Source organism: Haliotis asinina, chromosome 3 (assembly GCF_037392515.1).
Source record: "Haliotis asinina isolate JCU_RB_2024 chromosome 3, JCU_Hal_asi_v2, whole genome shotgun sequence".
Classification (NCBI taxonomy): domain Eukaryota; kingdom Metazoa; phylum Mollusca; class Gastropoda; order Lepetellida; family Haliotidae; genus Haliotis; species Haliotis asinina.
Genome location: NC_090282.1, coordinates 68,538,659 through 68,559,404, shown reverse-complemented (window position 1 = coordinate 68,559,404; position 20,746 = coordinate 68,538,659). Strand labels below are relative to the sequence as shown.

General features: G+C 37.9%; 1 protein-coding gene across 1 annotated transcript in view; it reads left to right on the top strand.

The window, feature by feature from the left end:
* Positions 1-20,746, top strand: part of LOC137278356 (furin-like protease kpc-1) — a 56,685-nt gene that overhangs the window by 19,677 nt on the left and 16,262 nt on the right. Inside the window, exon 2 of the mRNA XM_067810644.1 lies at positions 10,071-10,175. Within this exon, the coding sequence (XP_067666745.1) occupies positions 10,071-10,175 (105 nt within the window). The remainder of the gene's footprint in view (positions 1-10,070; positions 10,176-20,746) is intronic.

The following is a 20,746-nucleotide window of genomic DNA, read 5'->3' as shown; positions in this document are numbered from 1 at the left end:
ATTTGTTGACGGTGAAAAGGCATTTTGGAACATTTATTGTAAAAGGCTGGGAAGTCTAAATTTGTCAGCAGACAAATACTAAGAAGCTGTTATCCTCTTTGTGGATGACTATTGCTTGGCCTCCGGATTTGTGCAATTTTGATTAAAAAAAATAAAAGGAACCCCAGATGACAGATTCCAGAATCTAAGGAAATCTAGACTTGATTCAGAAATGGCTGTAGTATTGCAACAAGGTCTGGGCAGTGGGACAGTGATGTGATTTAAGAACTGAAAGAAAACTTAACTCACTCACTTACTCCTAATGGGTTACAGATACTCATAAGTCATGTGTTTGGCCTGTCAACTGTTGGTCCACCTAGGGGTGACAATGATGACTCCAAGTGCCAGGGAATTGGTGGTCATTATTGACCTCAGTGGCACCTAAGTCCATCTTTTTCTCAATACCAATTATTCTTTCTTGAAGCCCTGAGATTCTTCTCCATGGCAACCAGAATTTAGGGACAGTAGATTATATCAGTAAAGGCCAATGCAGACAGATGTGAAGATGCTATCTTGAAACCTATTACTACATGGAGGAACAGGAAAATTGGCTTTTATAGATCTAATTGTTCTTCCTCCATGAAGGATAGCCTATTGTAAGGCACTTAATTGGAGCCAAGCAGTCTGAGGAGTCAAGTTACAAGGTGTACCATGTATGTAGGTATATCTTTGGATGATGTATGTCTGTGTTTTTGATGTGTGTCACATAAAGAATACTACTTTATTTTTAATGGATATCATTTTTATGAAACATGGACTTTATATGATATATAATAGAGTGATTGAGAAATGTGTTTGGATTGATGTTTCCGTTTTTAAGAAGTCGCCATGTCTTTTATGAATGAAACAAAGTTAAGGCATTACCCTCGGGCGGTTGCAGTTGCCCAGACAAACAGCTTTAATAAAGCTAAATGTGTATGTTTCAATACGCAATGTCAGTATGCTATGAATGGTACATGATGTATAACATTCAGGGTCCACAATATCAACATGTCATGTGCAGTACATGATATATATACTCATGGAAACAAATAAAAGAACACATGAAAGTACAAGCATTCCTTTATTTATTTCCAGAGTTTCACCCACAGTGCAATGTACCCCTTGTGAAGAAACCAGGAAAAGAATAAAGGAACGCCTGTACTTTCACATGTTCCCTTATTTGTTTCCATGAGTATATCTTCTTATGTATGATACATTATAAGATATACATCAGTGTATCATTTAGGGTACATGACATGTATGTATGGTACATGATATGTATCACTGCATTATTTAGGGTGCATTTCATATATTAATGTATCATGCATGGTGTTTGATACATAGCATCATGTTTTATGTGGTACGTAACATATATTGATACAATATTCAGGGTACATATTATGTAAGGTGGCAGGCATTCTGGGTGATGTATGTTGATGCAGTGTTCAGGGTACAAAATAATTGATATCAAGGTGGCAAGCATTCTGCATGATACATATTGATGTCACATTCAGGCTACTTAAATATCTGATATCAAGGTGGCAAGCGTTCTGTATGATATTAATTGCTGTGATATTTAGGGTACATAATATCTGTATATCCAGGTAGACGCTGTATGATACATTTGTATTGACATATTATATATAGTACACAGGATACGTCAACATGTAGGCCTTGCATTGAAAGCTCAGTTTATGAGTTTATGGACTTAGATTCCTGTTGACATGAATGTAACAGTACAAGAACCCTGTCTTTGAAGGTAAAAGTGCCAGGAGACATGTTCATGTGGAGATCAAGCACATTCACTGTGACAGAAGGGAATCAGAGTACATGGTGTATTGATTGTACCTCTTTGTGGCATAACATCAGTACTTTGATGTTAAATTGGGAACATCTGAAGTATCATTTCCACTGTAATGACTTTGTTCCAGAAGCTTGGTGACATAGATCTGTGTGGAGTAATCGGTGGCTGCTGCTCTGGCTCATCGTCTTTGTTCTTGGGCAGATGTCTACATCCGGAACATTGTTCTTGGATGTCTGTAATTTGTACAAATATTTGTTTAGTTTTTCATGCCACACTTAGCAAATATACCAGCTAGATGATGGTGGCTCGTAAATATTTATGTCTACCAGACAATCCAGTGACAAAATCAATCCCATCATCAAGCCATACAGTGGCTTTGACTAATGTTGTAGGCAGCTAAGCAGTTGTAGCCCAGAATCCAGCCATAATTCATGAACCAGTAAATCAGGATGTACACAATGTGCCACAGTGAAATATGATAGCGTCTTTAGGGTCTGATCATTATTGTACTTTGCAGAGCAAAACTCGGGGTCCAGAAGACCACCAAATATAAAGTCAAAGTTAATATGCATGTTCTTTAAGTTATTAAACAATGCACTGTACAGTACTGAAAGATGCAGTAATTACATTTATGACAAGAATTATATATTTCTTGTCAACAACAGACTTAATGCACATTTCTGCATTGCACAAAACCAGACCAAGGTTCCTGCTCACCTTTACTCAGTGTTGGTTAGGTGCTGTTGATCAGCATGTGCTTTGTTGTAGACAGTTATATTTTCTGTATTTTCATACCTGTGTGTTTATCATATAGACAAGCTACAAGTATTTTTTTTTCATGAAAATCACTTGAGCTGTACCATTAGAAAAGGAAAGTTACATCAATAAATAAAGTCACCATTCAAGATTATAAATGAAGGATCGTATTGCTTCAGATGTGATAGACATGTTTTTGTGGGTTTTTTTTTTTTAAATGACTTGAACTGCAACTGTTTAAAATAGAAAGTTACATCAATGAATTATTAGGCAGTCATCAAGATTGTTAAGTAAGTTTCATATTGCCACAGACATGGTAAGGTGTCAGGAAGTACTTAACTATTATCACAGACCATTCTGACTAATCAGAACAGATAATCACAATGTTATTTAAGCAGACGTTCAGACAGTTGTACGGGACGTGTTTCCTGTGATACTGTTTCCGATTGCAAAGCCCCTGATAAAACCTTGCTGTTTGATGTACATAAGAGCCTTCCACAACAAGCACAAGAAGTCTAATGCAGGCTGGAGATTAGGGCAGACCAAGAAAGTCAGCCAATTTGCTGAGCATTTAAGGTCTCCTCATGGCTATTACCAGTTCAAGTTGTTCAGTCAATCCCCAGTATTGTGGGTGTTGTGACCTTAGTGGTTTGTTCCTGGATTGAGTTGCAGGCTTTCTATAGTCAGCTGCAGCAGTTGTGATAAGGTGCATGACAATAACACCAATTTGCTTTCTCTGAGTGTGATCTACAGCCTCTTCCCTAACTACGATTTGATTCTCTAAGACTATAATGGACTTGTCTTCCCTCACTACAGAGGACTTGTTTCCCTACCACCTGTGAACTTGATCGTTTAATTCCTTACTACAGTGGACTTTGTTCATTCCGTTGCTAAAGTGGACTTACCTCCTTCCCTCCCTACAGTGGACTTGGCCGCTTTTCCTCACTTCAATGGACTTGACTTACTTCCCTCACTATAGTGGACTTGAGACTTGAGTCCCTTTCCTCTCCACAATTGGCCTGGTTCCCTTCCTTCACCATGGTGGACTTGGTTACCTTCCCTCACTACAGTGGACTTGGGTCCCTTTCTTCTCCACAATTGGCATAGTTCCCTTCCTCACCACAGTGGACTTGGTTCCCTTTCCTCTCCACAATTGGCTTGGTTCCCTTCCCTCTCTACAATGGACTTGACTCCCTTCCCTCACTACTTACCAAATTCGGTTTTACACTGCTTTTAGGAGTATTTCAGCAACATCACATAAAGGAACACCAGCAATGGACTTCACACAGTGTAACCATATGGGGAATCGAACCCAATCTTTGGCATGACAAGCCAATGCTAACCACAAGGCCACCCGACCTCTCCTCCCTCACTACGGTGAAACTGGTTCCACTCCCTTGCTAAAGTGTACTTTGTTCCCTTCATTCACTTCAATGGATTTGCTTCCTTTCCTAATTGACTGACACTCTTCCCTGAATATATATGATTTTGATAGTAGCAAACAAACTCATTTAAATTGAAGAGGAACCCTAGAGAGTTGGGAAATTCAGGCTACCTTTCTTACTACAGTGGTCTTGACTCCCTTTCCTGTCTTCAGTGGACCTGATTCCCTCACGACAGTTGGCTAGAAGAGCAAAAGGGAATCGCCTACACTGCGATGTATGCATCACACTCCAGTGCTGCTAGGCTGTCTAATTATCTGATAGTATTTCATGATCAGAATAAATTGGCTGAAAGCCCTTATGGAGACCATCTGTAGATTTGTGGACTTGCACTGACTGGTGGAGATATGTCTGCGTCTGACTACATCTTATGATGTCTGAATACTGGACCTTGACAAATAGAAGGCTGGATTACTGAGGCAAATTAAGTCTTTGGGAGGTGCCAGTATCCACAATTGTTTTCTGCAGTCTTGTGCATTGTGTCTGTTAAAATGCTGCTGTTGTTTGTGTGCTACATTTTAGACGGTTTTAGATTGTCCTGTGATGATACACCGTTAACACTGATTTGCATAGATTGCTTGAAATGTCTAAATCCCTTCTGAGGACCAGATAGAACCAAAGGTATTAATACCTTGTTGTAATCAAAATCATATTAGCTGAAAATTACTGTCATCATGTTCAAAGGGTATCCACAAACTGTAGCGTAATTGGTCTTGCCAGTTGCTAGTGATGTGTAATCTGAAGGAAATGAAGTCATTGGAACATTGAAACTGAATCTTGGTATTTATGAACAGTAAGAGAGAATTTAATCAGTGTGTGATAAAAACATAATAAAGTATGAAGATTATTGATAAAAGATAATATCTTCAATTTTACATTGTTTTGGGTATATGCAAAGACTTTGTGTTTGTCTCAGTATGTGTTAAAGATTCTTTGATAGCAATGACTATGTTCTTTAAACCTGTTAAACAGTATCAGGTCATAGCCATATGGTGGTGGTTGGACAATAATGGCAGATTGGTAGGACTAGAACATGGCATTACCAGTATACCGATAATCTTCAGCAAACTTCAAGTGATACATTACCAGTATATTGAGTAAAATGATGTATGGAAAATGTTACGTAATTATTTGTAATGTTTAAATCCTTAAGTTAGAACGTTAACAGACGTCCGTTGATAGATGATATTTCCGTTTGTAATTCATTTACCATATGACATAATTTATATGCAGTAAAGTGTTTTTGGAAAGAAAATAAAATCCCTAACTATCCACCCTAATGTTAATGTTTATATCAGAATCATAGCACAGATCTTAAATTAGGCATGTAGAAAAAGGGGTTTGCAAATACAATCAGTATGACTCGCTGTCAAGCACAACCCGATGTAAAACATTGCAATAAGTTCCGTGAATTGCAATTTATTGCAATGCAATTTATTTGCCAATATCCTTCTTAATCCATGGAAGTTTCTCAATGTTAAGGATCACCAATATTCTTTCATTATGCAGTAATCTATCGGTCATGGCGTCAGTTTTGAGTATATCTTGTAGGTAGTACTTTCAGGGTCAGTTATGTAATTGCTGTGTCTTGAGTTATGTAATTGCTGTGTCTGTCGCATAAGCAGGAAGACTCAGCTTGGTTGAGATATGCCATGCCAACACTTCACAGTATTTTGATATTTTGGTCTTTCCTGTATGTAAACATACAGTGAATCTGAGAGTATGTTTTTGTGCAGAGTTCTCTTGTTATTGATGATGCCATTTTCAGTGTCATTTTGCCTTTGTACAATTCAGACACTCTCATGCTACATTAGAAAAATACAAGTGTGAAAAAAGTCTATATATATATATAAAGGGAAAAAACTTGCATCAAACAATTACATTGTGTCCTATTTCTGCCAATCCATCATGTTTTTCTGCAGCAAAACTTTATAAAATGCTGATTTGGGTAGGAATGAATTAATGTTAAAAAAACTGTTTGCACTTTCATGTTGTACATAATTCAGTGCAGTGTGAGATTCATTTTAATATGCAGTGACATAGCAGGAGGTCAGATTGATCTTATGAACTGAAATGGTGTTGCTTGCACTGTTGTCATGAACATCTTCCTGTCTTGTGAATCACAAAGCTCATTAAGCTAAACCCTTGTGCAGAGGATTCTGTTGGTAGTAACATTAAAACATGGCCATAGAATTTAAATCCAATTTTATGCAATGTCATTACTCTGTCGGTTTTTGTAATGGGCCCCATGGCAGCCATATTAAAATACATCACTTCTGTGTTTGCAACGATTTATTGAATTATTGAATTTTAGCCTCTCATTTCGAAGTTTAATGTTTATTTCAATTGCAAGTAACGTTTGATGTAGGTTGAGGTATGGGTGTTTTAAGTTGTATTTTTGCAGTCAAGAATTTGTGTTGTAAACCAGATGTTGTTGCTTGCAAAAAATGTGTCTTCCTTTATCTTCCTATTATTATTGGGGTGATGGAGTAGCCTACTGGTTAAAGCATTCACCGATCACGCTGAAAACCTGGTTTCACCTCTCCACATAAGTACAATATGTGAAGCCCATTTAGGGTGCCCCCCATCTTGATATCACTTGAATATTTCTAAAAATGCTGCAAAACTAACTAAACCTGACCTCTCTGAGTCAAGCTGACTGCAATACTTTCCACAAAGTGTCATGATCATTGCTCAGTCTGTGTTAAAATATAGGTGTAAGCCTTAGTGCTTTGATTGCTTTGCTGGAACAGGGATCTGGTGCAGGTAACTTTCTAACTGACAGTATTCAAGGTATCTACAGAAATGGAACCTTTAAGTGATGTTTCATGGAGATTCATTTTCAGTCTTGTCTCTATGCTCACTTCAGTCAAACCCACAGTTGTGGCCCACATCTGAATCAGCAGCCACCCACAGCGATGCGGCACCCAGATCACAACCACCTATGCCACACTTACCCACAACTACACAGTCTACAACGGACTGTCCCACTTACCACATGTACCCTCAGAATGAACATCTACACTCTTCCCTACACATTTACATTCAGTATACTTGTGGCTTGAAATTCCTACAATAATAGGCTGTGGCACCAGCAAACTTCATGGTAAATCCCTGCCCATAATTAATAACAACACCACCCACACCATAATTACTCCACACATTGACGTCATGGATGCCTTCTGCTATTACTGCCCACCTTTACCTTGTTGTCCAGTCTAACAAAGAGCACATTAGTGAGGTGCAATGATGTGACGTCAAGATGGTTTAGGACACATAGATACATACAGCACTGACATTTAATTAAGCTTCTTTCCCAAGGGTCTTGATGTAGTCCTGTAAAGACTGTGTGTATGTATAGATTGGGATACCTTGTGTTCACATGATGGGTTAGGCATCTCTGAAAGTCCAAGTGTTTCTTGTGTATCTACCATAGATGATACAATATGTGTCTGCCATGTGTTTTGGAATGTATTTGCCATGTTTGTGGAAATATTTATCAGCGATGTGTGATGCAGTATGTGTCTGCCATATGTGATGCAGTATGTGTCTACCATGTGTGATGCATTATGTCTGCCATGTGTCTGATAATTCTGTGTCTGTCGTGTGTGATGCAATATGTGTCTGCCATATGTAATGCAATATGTCTGTTCTGTGTTGTCAAATACCCCTGACCGTGTGGGATATGTCACTGCTCTATGGAAGGCAATGTGCATCTTGCACTGTGTGTCGCCATATGTGATCTCATATGCGACTGGCATACATACATTACCTTGTACTGGCAGTTGTGTTGGAATCACAGCCCTGAAATGTGTCTGTCATATGTGTTGCCATGACTTTCCACCATGTGTGATGAAATGTCATGTGTTTTGTCATATACCTTGACATATGTTTTTCATGCGCAAGTTTCCAAGTGGGTTTTACCCCGTATGTTGCAAATTGTATTGAATGCAGATCATGTATGAGTCCGACGTTTAGTCAATACAACCCAAGAACAGCTGATAGCTGAACAAACAGCCCCCTTAGCTGTTTCTCTGCATCAATACGGTAAAAGGGAATTTATGCCTGTGATGGATCAGAAGGGCTTTGTATACTCAGACTGGTGTGTCAAACCATGGGAAAACAAGACAGTTTTTATTCAGATGAATAGGCTTTTGACTGAGTCACTTTTTCCTTAGCATTACATCAAAGTGCTGTATTTATGCGTAAGAGCACTTTTATGTTATCTTATGACATGCACCATACTTTCTGAATATTGTGAACAAGTGTCAGACAATGGTTGTTGTGAATATAGGTGAGATGGTCCACTGCCAATGACTTGGCACAGGGTCAGTATATTCTGTGTAATTTGTAAACAATGCTGGGTGGAAATTTGACTGATTTTTTGAAAACTTCCAAAACACACTTTCAAAATTTGTGGCAAATGGGTGGTTCTGATTTAAGGGGAGGTCACCTATTTTGTTCTGGGTGTTGGTTGTGGGGAGGAATCATCATTTTGTGCATGTTTTTTAGGGGGAGAGTCATTGATTATGCACATGACAAAATTGACATGCAGGGCGGTCACTTACTTTGAAAGCCATAAATTATGAATGGTCTCTTAGCCAGTGATCACTTTTTATAACCAGCTAATGACATTACATGATTAAATTCTGTGTCCAATTTTGTCTGTGTTGACAATGTACTTACAGTGTTCAAGGTAATGATTGTGCATTGGAATGAAAACGGCAATATTTATTAAGCTATGTCTTTGGCAAAAGAAGTGGAGTGCTTTACTGAAGAAATACAGTATTTCAGTATTGAGCGCAGAATGTTGGTAAAAGCATGTTCATTGTAGAAAAAAAAGCATCGCTGTGCGTGATGACGTTATTAAATTTTGATTCATAGTTAATCAAGCTGTCATATGGATGGATGTATTACTTGTAATGTTTTAGATGTTATTGCACATGCATCCCCTGAAACTGTAATGCTGGATTTATGAAAAACTGTAGAAATTGATGAATAAAGGCTGTAGGACATTGGACATACAGAGGCAGTTTTCATGATGCCTATAGCATTCATTGTGTAGACATTTAAATCTCAACAGGAATTGCAACGCAAGCATGTTCCATCTGTTAACTAACATTATTTTGATCACATCTGATAAGATCCATTGTTGTCAATGTGCTTGTCATAGTAAGAAACCAATGGTGATGACTATTCAGAGCTAACTTACCTAATAATCATTATGGTCACATTGGCTGTTGATACTGAATTGTTTGTGGTCACAAGGAACTTTGGTTTTGATGCTCACACTTTCAACTTCAGGGCCTCCTTTCACAAAGCACTGAGGCGTAAGTCAAAAAGCAATCTTTACTATGGTTAACCTTAACTACCATTCTTTAATGCTGCATTAAGGTTACCGGAGGAACTTGCGATCTGATTACCTTAGTGCTTTGTGAAGGGAGGCCCTTGTATCTCTGATTCAGACTCTGTTTTATGGGTTGCACATGGTACCAATCACTGGATTGTCTTTTCCAGACTCAATACGCTTGCAAACAACACAGTACAGCTCTAATACTGCTGAAACAAATATATGCCTATGATTCCATCACGATTGTACCCTTTACTTTAGGAGAAATATCTTTCGGATGCAGAAAGGATTTTGTTGTTTTTTAGGGGGAGAGTCATCGATTTTGCAAATGACAAAATTGACATACAGGGCAGTCACTTACTTTGTAAGCCATAAATTATGAATGGTCTCTAAGTCAGTGATTGCCTTCAACATACAGATATGAAATGACAACATTTTGCTCTTGTAGTTATATACAGTGATACTATTTTCTTCACCTGAATGTCTACATTTATGCCACTGATTGTCCCTGAAATGGAAATTTGAATCTCTCCTTCATTGAAGTACGAGAGTCATTGTTTGATGTTGCCATCATGTATTTTCAGTTGAGGGCAAAGGCTCAGAAATGTTTTCTTAAATTCCTCTTATCCTTTATTTAAGTGTCCTATGTAACCTGCATTTTCTGTTGATATGTGACTGTTTGCTATGTTTGTTTCAGTTGGGAAGCTTAGCTGATCACTATTTGTTTGAGATTCCTGGGCGTGCTCGGAGATCCACAAGTCACAGCGCTGAGCATCATGAATCCCTGACAGCACATCCTGATGTAAGTAATGAATCCATAGAGGAAAACAATTGTAACATGGTTCCACAATAGTTCAACTGTTTGCATCAGACACAATAGTACAACTTTGTTCACATCAGGGATTTATGGGATGCAAATTCCGGTGTCCTATACTCATAAAAATTAACAATGGATGAAACAATATTTATTGGTGCATCCACAAGGATGCAGAAAAAAGACTCGGACTTTCTTGTTAACTTAAAATGATCATCCATAAACTAAATGTATTTTCAAGTAGTTAATTTTGCAAGAACGCTGACAACATACTGTGCCCAAAGTACACACTGTGTCTTTATGTAGCTCAGCATCCTCCATATACACGCACAATACATTGAGAGGAGTTTATTGCCTTCAACTTACATGCTCTATATCATGACAGTGGCATTGATATTATTGGTTGTTGACCTGTCACGAGAGTGAGATGGGTTGATATACCCTCGATGTTTGTTTATGTTCCCATCAAACCATTGACCCTAAGGGATCAATGAACAACATATTTATCTTACTGAACCCCTTAATGTTTATTTTGTACTATTTGAAGCACTGATACAAATGTTTTTGTAGCCATTGCTAGATTTTGCAGAGTCATCTATTTGGAGTTATCTCCCCTCCATTGATTTGCATTTGCTTTCAAATTTCCTTTCATTATACATGATTCAATGTTTTGAGCTAAGAATTACTACAACAAAGTAGCAAATGAGTTTGGCATTCCCAGTGGGTATATAGAAATGTTACTCAGTTGAAAGCAGAGTACAATGGAAGTAATAGAAGGGCACTCAGCCAGTCGGAAGACAAGATTTATTTGTGAAGAAAGATAAATGCAAGATGTATGCATTGTCATGGTTTTGTTACTATCCGTCCACCATTAATGAAATATAACTTGTACCAAGCTTTAGCAGTAGTGTTTATTGCCTGAAGCACCATCCATATGTATTGATTGTGCAACACCTCACCTCACCTGAACTGGACATTTCAGTGCTTGTGATAAAATGTGCATTGTAACAGTAGAAACTAATATTATGACTAACATTTCAGTGTTAGGGTTAGACATAAATTAGGATCAACATTTTACTTGTGATATCTATAATGGCTGCATCATTTGAATAGATGATTGAAACCTGAGTGTTCAACAGGAAACAACGATTGTCGTAGTAGTTGCAGGTGAATAACAGCTTTTGACTACCTGATTCTTAATACATTATATACTCATCGAGACAAATAAGGGAACACTTGAAAATACAAGTGATCCTTTGTTCGTTTGCAGAATTTCAGCCATAGTGCAATACAATGCTTGTACCTTCAGATGTTCCCATCTTCGTTTCCATGACAGTGTTTACCATCAACACACACAAGTGAAAAAAGGTTCCCATCTCTCATGACCAATATCTAAACGCTGTAAGTTTTGCTGATATGCCAGTATTATGTCTGAAATGCAATGAGTGGCCAGTCAGATATCGATGAAGTTGCAGCTGAAACTTGTCTCTTAAACAGTAGAACAACATATTGGCAAAATATCAGTTGAATACACTTGTTATTTTGTTTGCATTTAGATTTTTCTATTGGACTAATGTCCCAACATTGAAGAGACTTCTTCTAACCCAAGACTTTGAGACAACATGTTAGTCTAACTTCTTCATAGTCTTACAAAATTCTGAAGCTGATATACACAACATAATTGAAGTCAGTCCGACAAATTGTCTCTACAGGCAACACTGTTAAATTGGGAAAAAAACAAAGACCAACAAGGATAACATCTTTCATATTTACACCTTTATCAATCCCATTTGTTGTCGATTACCTGAACAGATGCCAGTGAAGATCTGAGTTGGTCTTCAGTATGCCATGCTTGTAAGAGGTGACTAATGGGATTTGGTGGTCAGGCTTGCTGACTTTTTTGACATGTGTCATTGCATCCCAGTTACATAGATGGATGCTCATGCTGATGATCTACTCCATGCTGATTTGATAATTTACAGACCACTGCCATATAGCTTGAATATTGCTGAATTCATGGTTGCAGTGTTTGTTTTTTTAGGACAAATTGTATGGATAACAACTTCTTTATTGCGTGATAGCGACGTTTCGGTGCAGATTCTTGTACCGTTGTCAAGCATGAATGATGCATAAAATCCAGAACTTGAAGGAGGATGAGATGTTTATACAATAGATTGGGCTTGGTAGAGGAGTGCATCATAAGCAGATGGAATGAAGTATCCTTGGTCACGGTTCTAATGTATTTCGTTGAGATGGGCGAGAAGTTGAATGGGATCTTGCTCAGGTTGAAGGACAATGAAGGTGTCATCCACTTTCTTCAACAACCTCCTCAATGCCAACGGAAGAAAACAACCCACTGTCAACAGCAACAACCCAAAATGTGTTATATATAAAATTAGCTGTGATTGTGGTCAAAGCTACATTGGTGAAACATCACGACCCATCAAAACCAGAGTCAAAGAACATCGCACCTCTGTTACTAACTTGGACAGCAAATCAGCCATCTCGGACCACATCAAAGAAAACCCTAATCATCAAATAGAGTGGTCTGACATCACAATCCTAGCCAACAACCAAACGGACTTCACCAAACGCAAACTCACCGAAGCCATTCACATCAAACGCCACAAGCCCACAATCAACCGTGACCAAGGAAATTTCATTCCATCTGCATATGATGCACTCCTCTACCAAGCCCAATCTATTGTATAAACATCTGATCCTCCTTCATTGTAACCCCCCTTTATTTGTACATGTCTGGCTTCCATTCACTATCCTTTGTCTACTACTGGCTTCTCCAGCTTTCTGTCTCCCCAATTATGGCATTATGTTGCTCCGGTTATCAATTGTGTTTTCTTTGTATACTATGTTATCCCATTGTTTGTATTAGTATATATATACAAGTTCTGGATTTTATGCATCATTCATGCTTGACAATGGTACAAGAATCTGCACCGAAACGTCGCTGTCACGCAATAAAGAAGTTGTTATCCATACAATTTGTCCTATTTGTACACCTCAACTTCTAAAATGCCACTCAAACAAGTTTGTATTTTTGCTTTTTGCTACGGGTCTGTGTTATTGTTTTACCAAGTACTGACCATACACAAGGCATTTGCAATGTTCTTGGTCAAATGTGAGTTATCATTTAATGTTTATTTAAACTGTTAAACATATCTAAAAGTTATTGGATTTGTTTTTTTAAAAAATGTTTAATGATCTGATATTTGCGAACAATAGTTTGAATTGCAAGACCAGTTTTTGGCAATCATTATTCATGCTGTGTTTTAAAGATGTCTGCTTTTTCTTGTTGGAAAAACAGTCTTTGCAAACAGGGAAGATATGCTGGTGAATAAAGGTTCTCATGGATGAGATCATCTTACTGAAACAGTCTGTGCCAAAACCTCTGACTCTCCTGGCTGAAATAATTCTCTCAGCATCAGTTACAACAGAATATATCATTACTAATGCTGAACTATTACCAGACTGTTATTCGTTACATTTACTAGGTCACACAGAGGTAGGGCTTTTGTGCTTTGGACTCGTGAAGATAAGGACAGTTTTTGTGGCTACTCAAATTTCCTGACAATGGCATGAGAATCTGTATGGGAACATCACCTATGCAGAATACAGAACTTGTATATTCATAAAAATTGTCCTTATCTTTGTCTCTTCAGCTTCTAGAATTCCAAGAAAGAACTTTGGACTGGTGATAAAACTTTCAGTCTGCTGACATTCTTACTAAATCATCACATCCATCTTGGTTGTACATGTAAATTCAGTTCAATTTCAGTGGTAAAGTTGATAGCATCAATACATTTTTTTCATTCAAAAAAATTCATAAAACACTTGACAGATGAGACAGAATTTTAGAAGCTACATCTCCTTGTCATGAGCTGGTCCTAAATAATGTGGCAGCTCAAGTGGATGATTGTTACACCCCTCCAGCAGACTTTGACTGATGAGGGGAAATTGTGGTTTGTTGACATGTTGCTGCAGTGCATCGATTACACTCAGCCCGGACCACATGCATGGTGCAAGCTTGCTGGCAGTAGTGATTGTTTTGTTGGCTTGTCAAACTGATCTCATTTCTAATTTGCTTTGCTGTCTTCGCTTTTCAAATTTTTTTGAGTTTAACCTTTTCAGTTCAATGCATGATGTGGATGTTATAAACTGCAGTCGCAGTTTTGTGGTTGTGATGTTTTGACCCTGTCAATGTTGATGAGAAAGAATGGGTGACTGCATGAACAGTTAACCACTGGTAGGGATGATATTTAGTGGTGGTGTTATTAATTGAAATAACTGAAGATTGGTCGCAGTGACCTAACGACCAAGCAGTCGATCACATTTTCTCATAATTGAACCAAGGAATCAATCACATTTTCTCATCATCGTACACAAACTTTAGCTACTTTGGAATTACTGTTTTAATGTTTTAAACACTTGACAATGAAACATATCTTAAGTTTTGTCATTTTTATTTCTCAGAAAACACACATCTGTTACTGAAAACCATGACTGAATATTTCTTGAGGACTCCTGGAAGTTTATATACATGAAATATCAGTCATCACTTCAAATTAGCAAGTTGCATCACGTTATACTTACCTGCAATAACAACTTAAATTGGAAAATCTAAGGAAATGTTGCTAGCCAGTTAGTTTTCAGTAATTGTTCATTGTTAATGAACCAGTCATCAATTGTGACATTTCAACCAATTCCCAACACTAATGATATTATTATATTACTTCCATGCAACAGATAAACACCCTGTCTATGTGTCAGTGTCCTTTCAGAAATTCATTAGGTATTCATACAGGTTGGCCTAAATGAAGCTCTGGTTTCTTATTTTGTTTGGAATTCTTCACCCAAAAACTTGCCACAGGACTTTCTTCTGTCAATCATGACCCGTGAAGGTCTGGGATAGAATAGGCCTTCAGCTACCCATGCTTGCACAAAAGGCGACCATGTCTGTCAAAGGCAACTACCGGGATCAGGTTTTCAGGCTTGCTGACTTGGTTGACACATGTCCTAAGTTTGTGCATTTGATCACTGGATTGTCTGGTCCAGACTCGATTATTTACAGACCACTGCTGGAATATTGCATGAGTGTGGCGTAAAACTCATGTTCTGTCTACCATACCCGATGAACCTTAAGCTTTGCTTCTGATAAACATAGTCAAATTATGTGTCAACAGAAAACTGCAAGTATAAAGAAAAGATGAGAAAGAACTGTGGACATGTCGTATATTTCTTGGTACATTTTACACAAATGGCCATTGAAGTAAAAGTAAAGTGTGTCAGGCCTTATTTTTATGTAATATATGAGGTGTTATATCTGTTTGTGTATTATGAAATTGTTGTATTGAAATTCATGCATTCTGATGATCTGAACTGGTTGATTCTTATTGCTTACATCTCCCAGTAAATGTATACTACCCATCAAAAGTTAAGACTCACTTAAAGCATTCACTCTGAGTTATGTCTCAGGGGTTAAAAAATCCTACAACAAATCAGTTTTCACTTCGGGCAATCAAATACTGGTATTTTACTTTTCCGTGGGCTACGAGATAATTTCCACTTGTGGTTTCAAACTACAAATACACTTGGATTTCATTTCATATCTGTTCAGAATGTAGCTAATAAATTTTGCATTAATAATAAAGTCAACTTAGCTTTCTTTGCCATTTGACACTCTTGACTATATCATGAATGAAATCAGGGCAAGTGGAAAATTAGTCAGGACTAGTTATTTTCTTGCCTTGTGGCTAATGGCTTTAAAAAGAATGTTTTGTGTGAGTCTCTGTGTGTGTGTCTCTGTGTCTGTGTGTGTCTGTCTGTGTGTGTGTGTCTGTGTGTGTGTCTGTGTGTGTGTCTGTCTGTCTGTCTGTCTGTCTGTCTGTCTGTCTGTGTGTCTGTGTCTGTGTGCCTGTGTGTCTGTGTCTGTCTGTCTGTGTGTGTCTCTGTGTCTGTGTGTGTGTCTGTGTGTCTGTGTCTGTGTGTGTCTGTGTGTGTCTGTGTCTGTGTGTGAGAGAGAGAAGATGAATTTCTCCTCTTGCATGGGAAGAACTTCAGAGCAATCTTTATGCAGATGAGAACTGCATGTGAAGAGCTTTGTTTTGGTGAAAAGTTTTCATCATATATTGAACTCATGACAGTGTTTTCAATATTTCGAATTTGTGTTACAATGCGTTAGTTTATGTGTAAACATTACCTTTTAAACAGTATGAAATATTTTGCAAAATCCTGTTTAGAACAGTTGCTTGAAGTAGGTGGCTACATTTACATGTACAGTGCGTTTGAAACAAAGTGATTAACCGATGAATTGCATTCTAACACACAAACAAATAGACAAAAGAATCGACCAACTCCAAAAGCATGTGTGTGTGCATTAGTGACTTCAGAGACATGGGATTACTCCTGATTAACATTGACAAAGTGAGAGAAGAGGAAATGTGCTCCCGATGTAAACTCCATAATTTACAAAGTCTATGAATTCTTAAAGGATGAAAATGACAGGGTGAGAGCCAAATGTGCAGTTACTAAGTTTGGGTGTTATCTCACCAGCTCAAAAAATTGTTGAGAAGCTGTTAACACACTTGCATTGCGCCATTACTTTAGTTGCCTCTGTGCCCTTGCACCAAACTGGGAAAACACAAATAAATGATGATCGTTTCTGAACAACATTTGTACTTTTGTGACACAAATTATGCTTTTTTCTGGAATTCGTTTCTTAAACAACTTTTGTATTTTTGTGACATAAATTAATAATATGCTTTTTTTGTGGAATTAGTCTTTTGGGGGTTTTTTGCACTCCACGTTGGTTTGATTCTTTTATGTCTATTTGTCATATTGTCTCAAATGGACTCTAAGTGCGTCTGAACTTTTGATTGTTAATATATATAATTAACCCCCCCCTGCACTTATTACCTCCTTTTACCACTAGGGACTACACAGATTGATACAGTTTGCACTTCAGTCGTTCATTAAATAGATATAGATTGGGTTACAATTGAAGTAACGTGTTTCGCTAGTTCTTCGGTCTTTGGGGTAGAAATGTGACATGTTGATCGAATCAATGACTTTGTGATTGGTCGTGTTACTGAACATTGGCATGTATAAGTTCCAGGACATGCCTCCATTTGATTATATGTGGGTGGTCACTTCTTTGAAAAGGTCAGGGCTATATCTATTAAGACCACTGCCATAGGCGAGTGGGTACGATAATTTCAATAGTATTGAATGTATTGACTCCTGTCAATGTCTGTTAGATGCTTGTTTGATATCTAATTAATGTCATGCACAACTTTGTAAACATTTCAGACTTGACATTAAAAGGGCCTTGCCCAAATATAAGTTATTGATTACTGGTGAATATAGGTCAAGTAATATGTACATTTCATAGGGTTCAGTGTATCAGTAAATTATGTCATGACTAACTCTGCTAATCTAATAAACATGTTTTCAAGACTTAGCGGTGTTTTAGCCAAATGTTTAGAGCCTCCTCTCATCATACTGAACACCTGGGTTTGAGTCCCTACGTGGGTACAGTGTGTGAATCCCATTTCTCATGTCCCCTGCCATGATATTTGTGTTACATTGCTGACAACAGTGTAAAACCATACTCACTCTCTGTCAGTCATATACTTCAAGACCAATATTGCACTTGGTGAAAAAGGTTAAAAGGAAAAAGACTTTCCGTTTTGAATGGTAAACATGTTAATCTCAGTGGTTCATTCTGCAGATTTACCAATATTTACTGTATGAATTATGCTTGTTGTAAGGAGTATGGTTATGTGTGTGTCATGGTTTAAATCTATTGTTCTGTATTGGAAACAAATCATATGCCAGTACATAACTGGTTGAATATTTACAGTGTAACATTTTCAAGATGGATTTTATGTGTGCATGGTCACATTGCCTGATACATGGAAATCATATTGAATTTCTATGTTTTCGTCAAAAAGACTTTTTCATGGCTGGATAACATTTCTGATGAATATCTAAATTCATGGCATAACCACAAACACCCACACCATTCTTTCAATCATTTCAGTATTGTATTTTTTACTGATTTCAGTTCACAATATTTCGATCAGCAAGATGGAATCATGCATGATTATGTGAAGTGGTTTATGGCTTCTAGTGTCAGTTAGGTTTCACTCTGAAAGAAATGCATTGTCTTTATCGTAGAAACAGAATTGAGTTACGAATTTCAGTTTCTTCATTCTTTCAGTGCAATCTTACAGAATGATTGTTGATTGCTTTTTTGATATTGGTACTGGCATATGTATATCACATTGTACAAATTAAGAAGTTATGATCCATGACTCAACTTCAATAAACTCGCAGTCCCTTAAGCCTTGCCATTAGAACGACTGGCAAACAAGGATAAGTCCGACCAGTGCAGTGAAGGTGTTTATGAGAAGTAGGTAGTGCATGGCAGTGAGCAAATCCATTTGGTTTGTGAAAGGTAGAATACATATAGGTTAGTGCATGTGCAATGCATGACTATGAAACTGATACAGCATGTAGTTGCACATGCCTTGGCTATTTATATAATACACTCTCACTACTGACAACCTGGGACCCCTCGCTCACAATAGCAAGCACCAGTGGGCAGCACCTATACATGCTAGCACAGGTCAGTTGTCCATGCTCAACTAATACTTCTTTGCTAGTATATTATGTAGTTTAGAAATTTCACAGATAAGAGAGAAGTGTTCTATATGATGCAACAATCCATGATAGCAAGATAGACAGCAACATTTAAGTGCATTTTCTTAGTCATGTTTGTGTAAGAAACTAGATTTAGAAAGGAAATCCTGGGTAAATGAAAATGGACTATGGGGCTCCTTTCATGAAGCAACCTTTAATAAGGTTAACCTTAACTCCCATTCTTTAACATTGCACTAAGGTTACCTTAGACTTGTGTAACCTTAATGCAGTGTTAAAGAATGGGAGTTAAGGTTAACCTTAGTTACGGTTGCTTCTTGAAAGGAGCCACTGATTTGTAAGTCAGAACTGTTTAGCATATCTTCACTTCTCAGTTGAATCACAATTCAATCATGATGAGCTCTGTAAGTTGGTAATTTACCTTCCTCATGCATTTTAGATGTATTTTCAGGAAATCAGTTGATGATGTCATTGGTGTGAATCTTATGTGGCAAATATGTAACATGCAAACAGTTGTACTTAACTGCTTGTATGTTGCCAGTGTCAGGAGTTGACCATACAGTATTGGCTGCAGCAGACATAAGTGCAGGCCTAACAGTGACTCTGATAGTGGCCCCTCTGCTCATTCATTTACTGAGGCCGTGTCACAATGGTTTGTGAACTCTGTTAATAACTGGGTCTCTGTCACGATAGTCTGTGCAGTTTGTTATGAAGCAAGGTTGTGTCACAGTAGTTGATGCACTTGGATATTAAGTGAGGCCGAGGCATAGAGTGGTGATTGATTCACCTGTTGCTATGTCAGGCTACCATACTGGAAGCAGCAGAACCTGGCAGATGGAATGCCTCTCAGGCACAAAAAATGCATGATTCAGGCTGATGAATTGGATCAGACTGGAATCAATTACATCACTGGTGTTTTTTGTGTGAACAAGAGATTATTTCCCCCGGGAAAATGAAAATGGAATAGGGCCCAAAGTTGCAGTTTGTTTGGCTTGAATTAGTCGGCTAAAAATGCCAAGAACGATGATCGAAAATCAATTATGATTTAACTTGAATTAGAACACACAGAATATAGGTGTCAACAGCTTTATCCTTTATTTATGTTACAAAATGCTCTGTGGCATGTGGACACTTGTAGGTTAATGTTCTGTGCCATGTGGACACAGGTATAGGTGAATATTTTGTGTCATGGACATTTGTTGCTGAGTTCTCTGCGCCATGTGAACATGTGTAGGTGAATGTTCTGCACCGTGTGGACATGTGTAGGTGGATGTTCTGCGCCATGTGAACATGTGTAGGTGAATGTTCTGTGCCATGTGTTCGTACAGATGAATGTTCTGTATCATGTTGACATTTGTAGGCGAATGCTCTGTCATGTAGACATGCGTCGGTGAATGTTCAGTGCCATGTGGGTATGAATGTTCTGTGCCAATAATGATATAAAAAGTTTGCTTGATTCCAAGATTAATGCTTAGTTTTTGATGATATACCATTTGGATAGAAACAGGTGTCTCCATAAAAACTTAGTGGGATTGGAGATTCAGAGTGAGTGAGTGAGTGAGTTTTAGCAATATTCAAGCGATATCATGTTGGGTGACACAAGAAATGGGTTTCACACATTTTACTCATGTTGGGAATCGAACCCAGGTGTGTAGTGATATCCCCAGAGTGTAGTGTGTGAGAGGTTTGTATGCATACTGCACAGCTGCAAGAATATTTGTAATAATTTTCTGTCATATCACTTAATGTCCTGCAAAGTAGAAGGCCAGCATGAGTCAAGCTTGAAACTGAGGAACACATCTGACCACGAAGAATTTTATCACCCCAGTAGGGACTTTTGAACTTGATGATTGGCATCAAATTGCTTTTTTCTCATTACTACC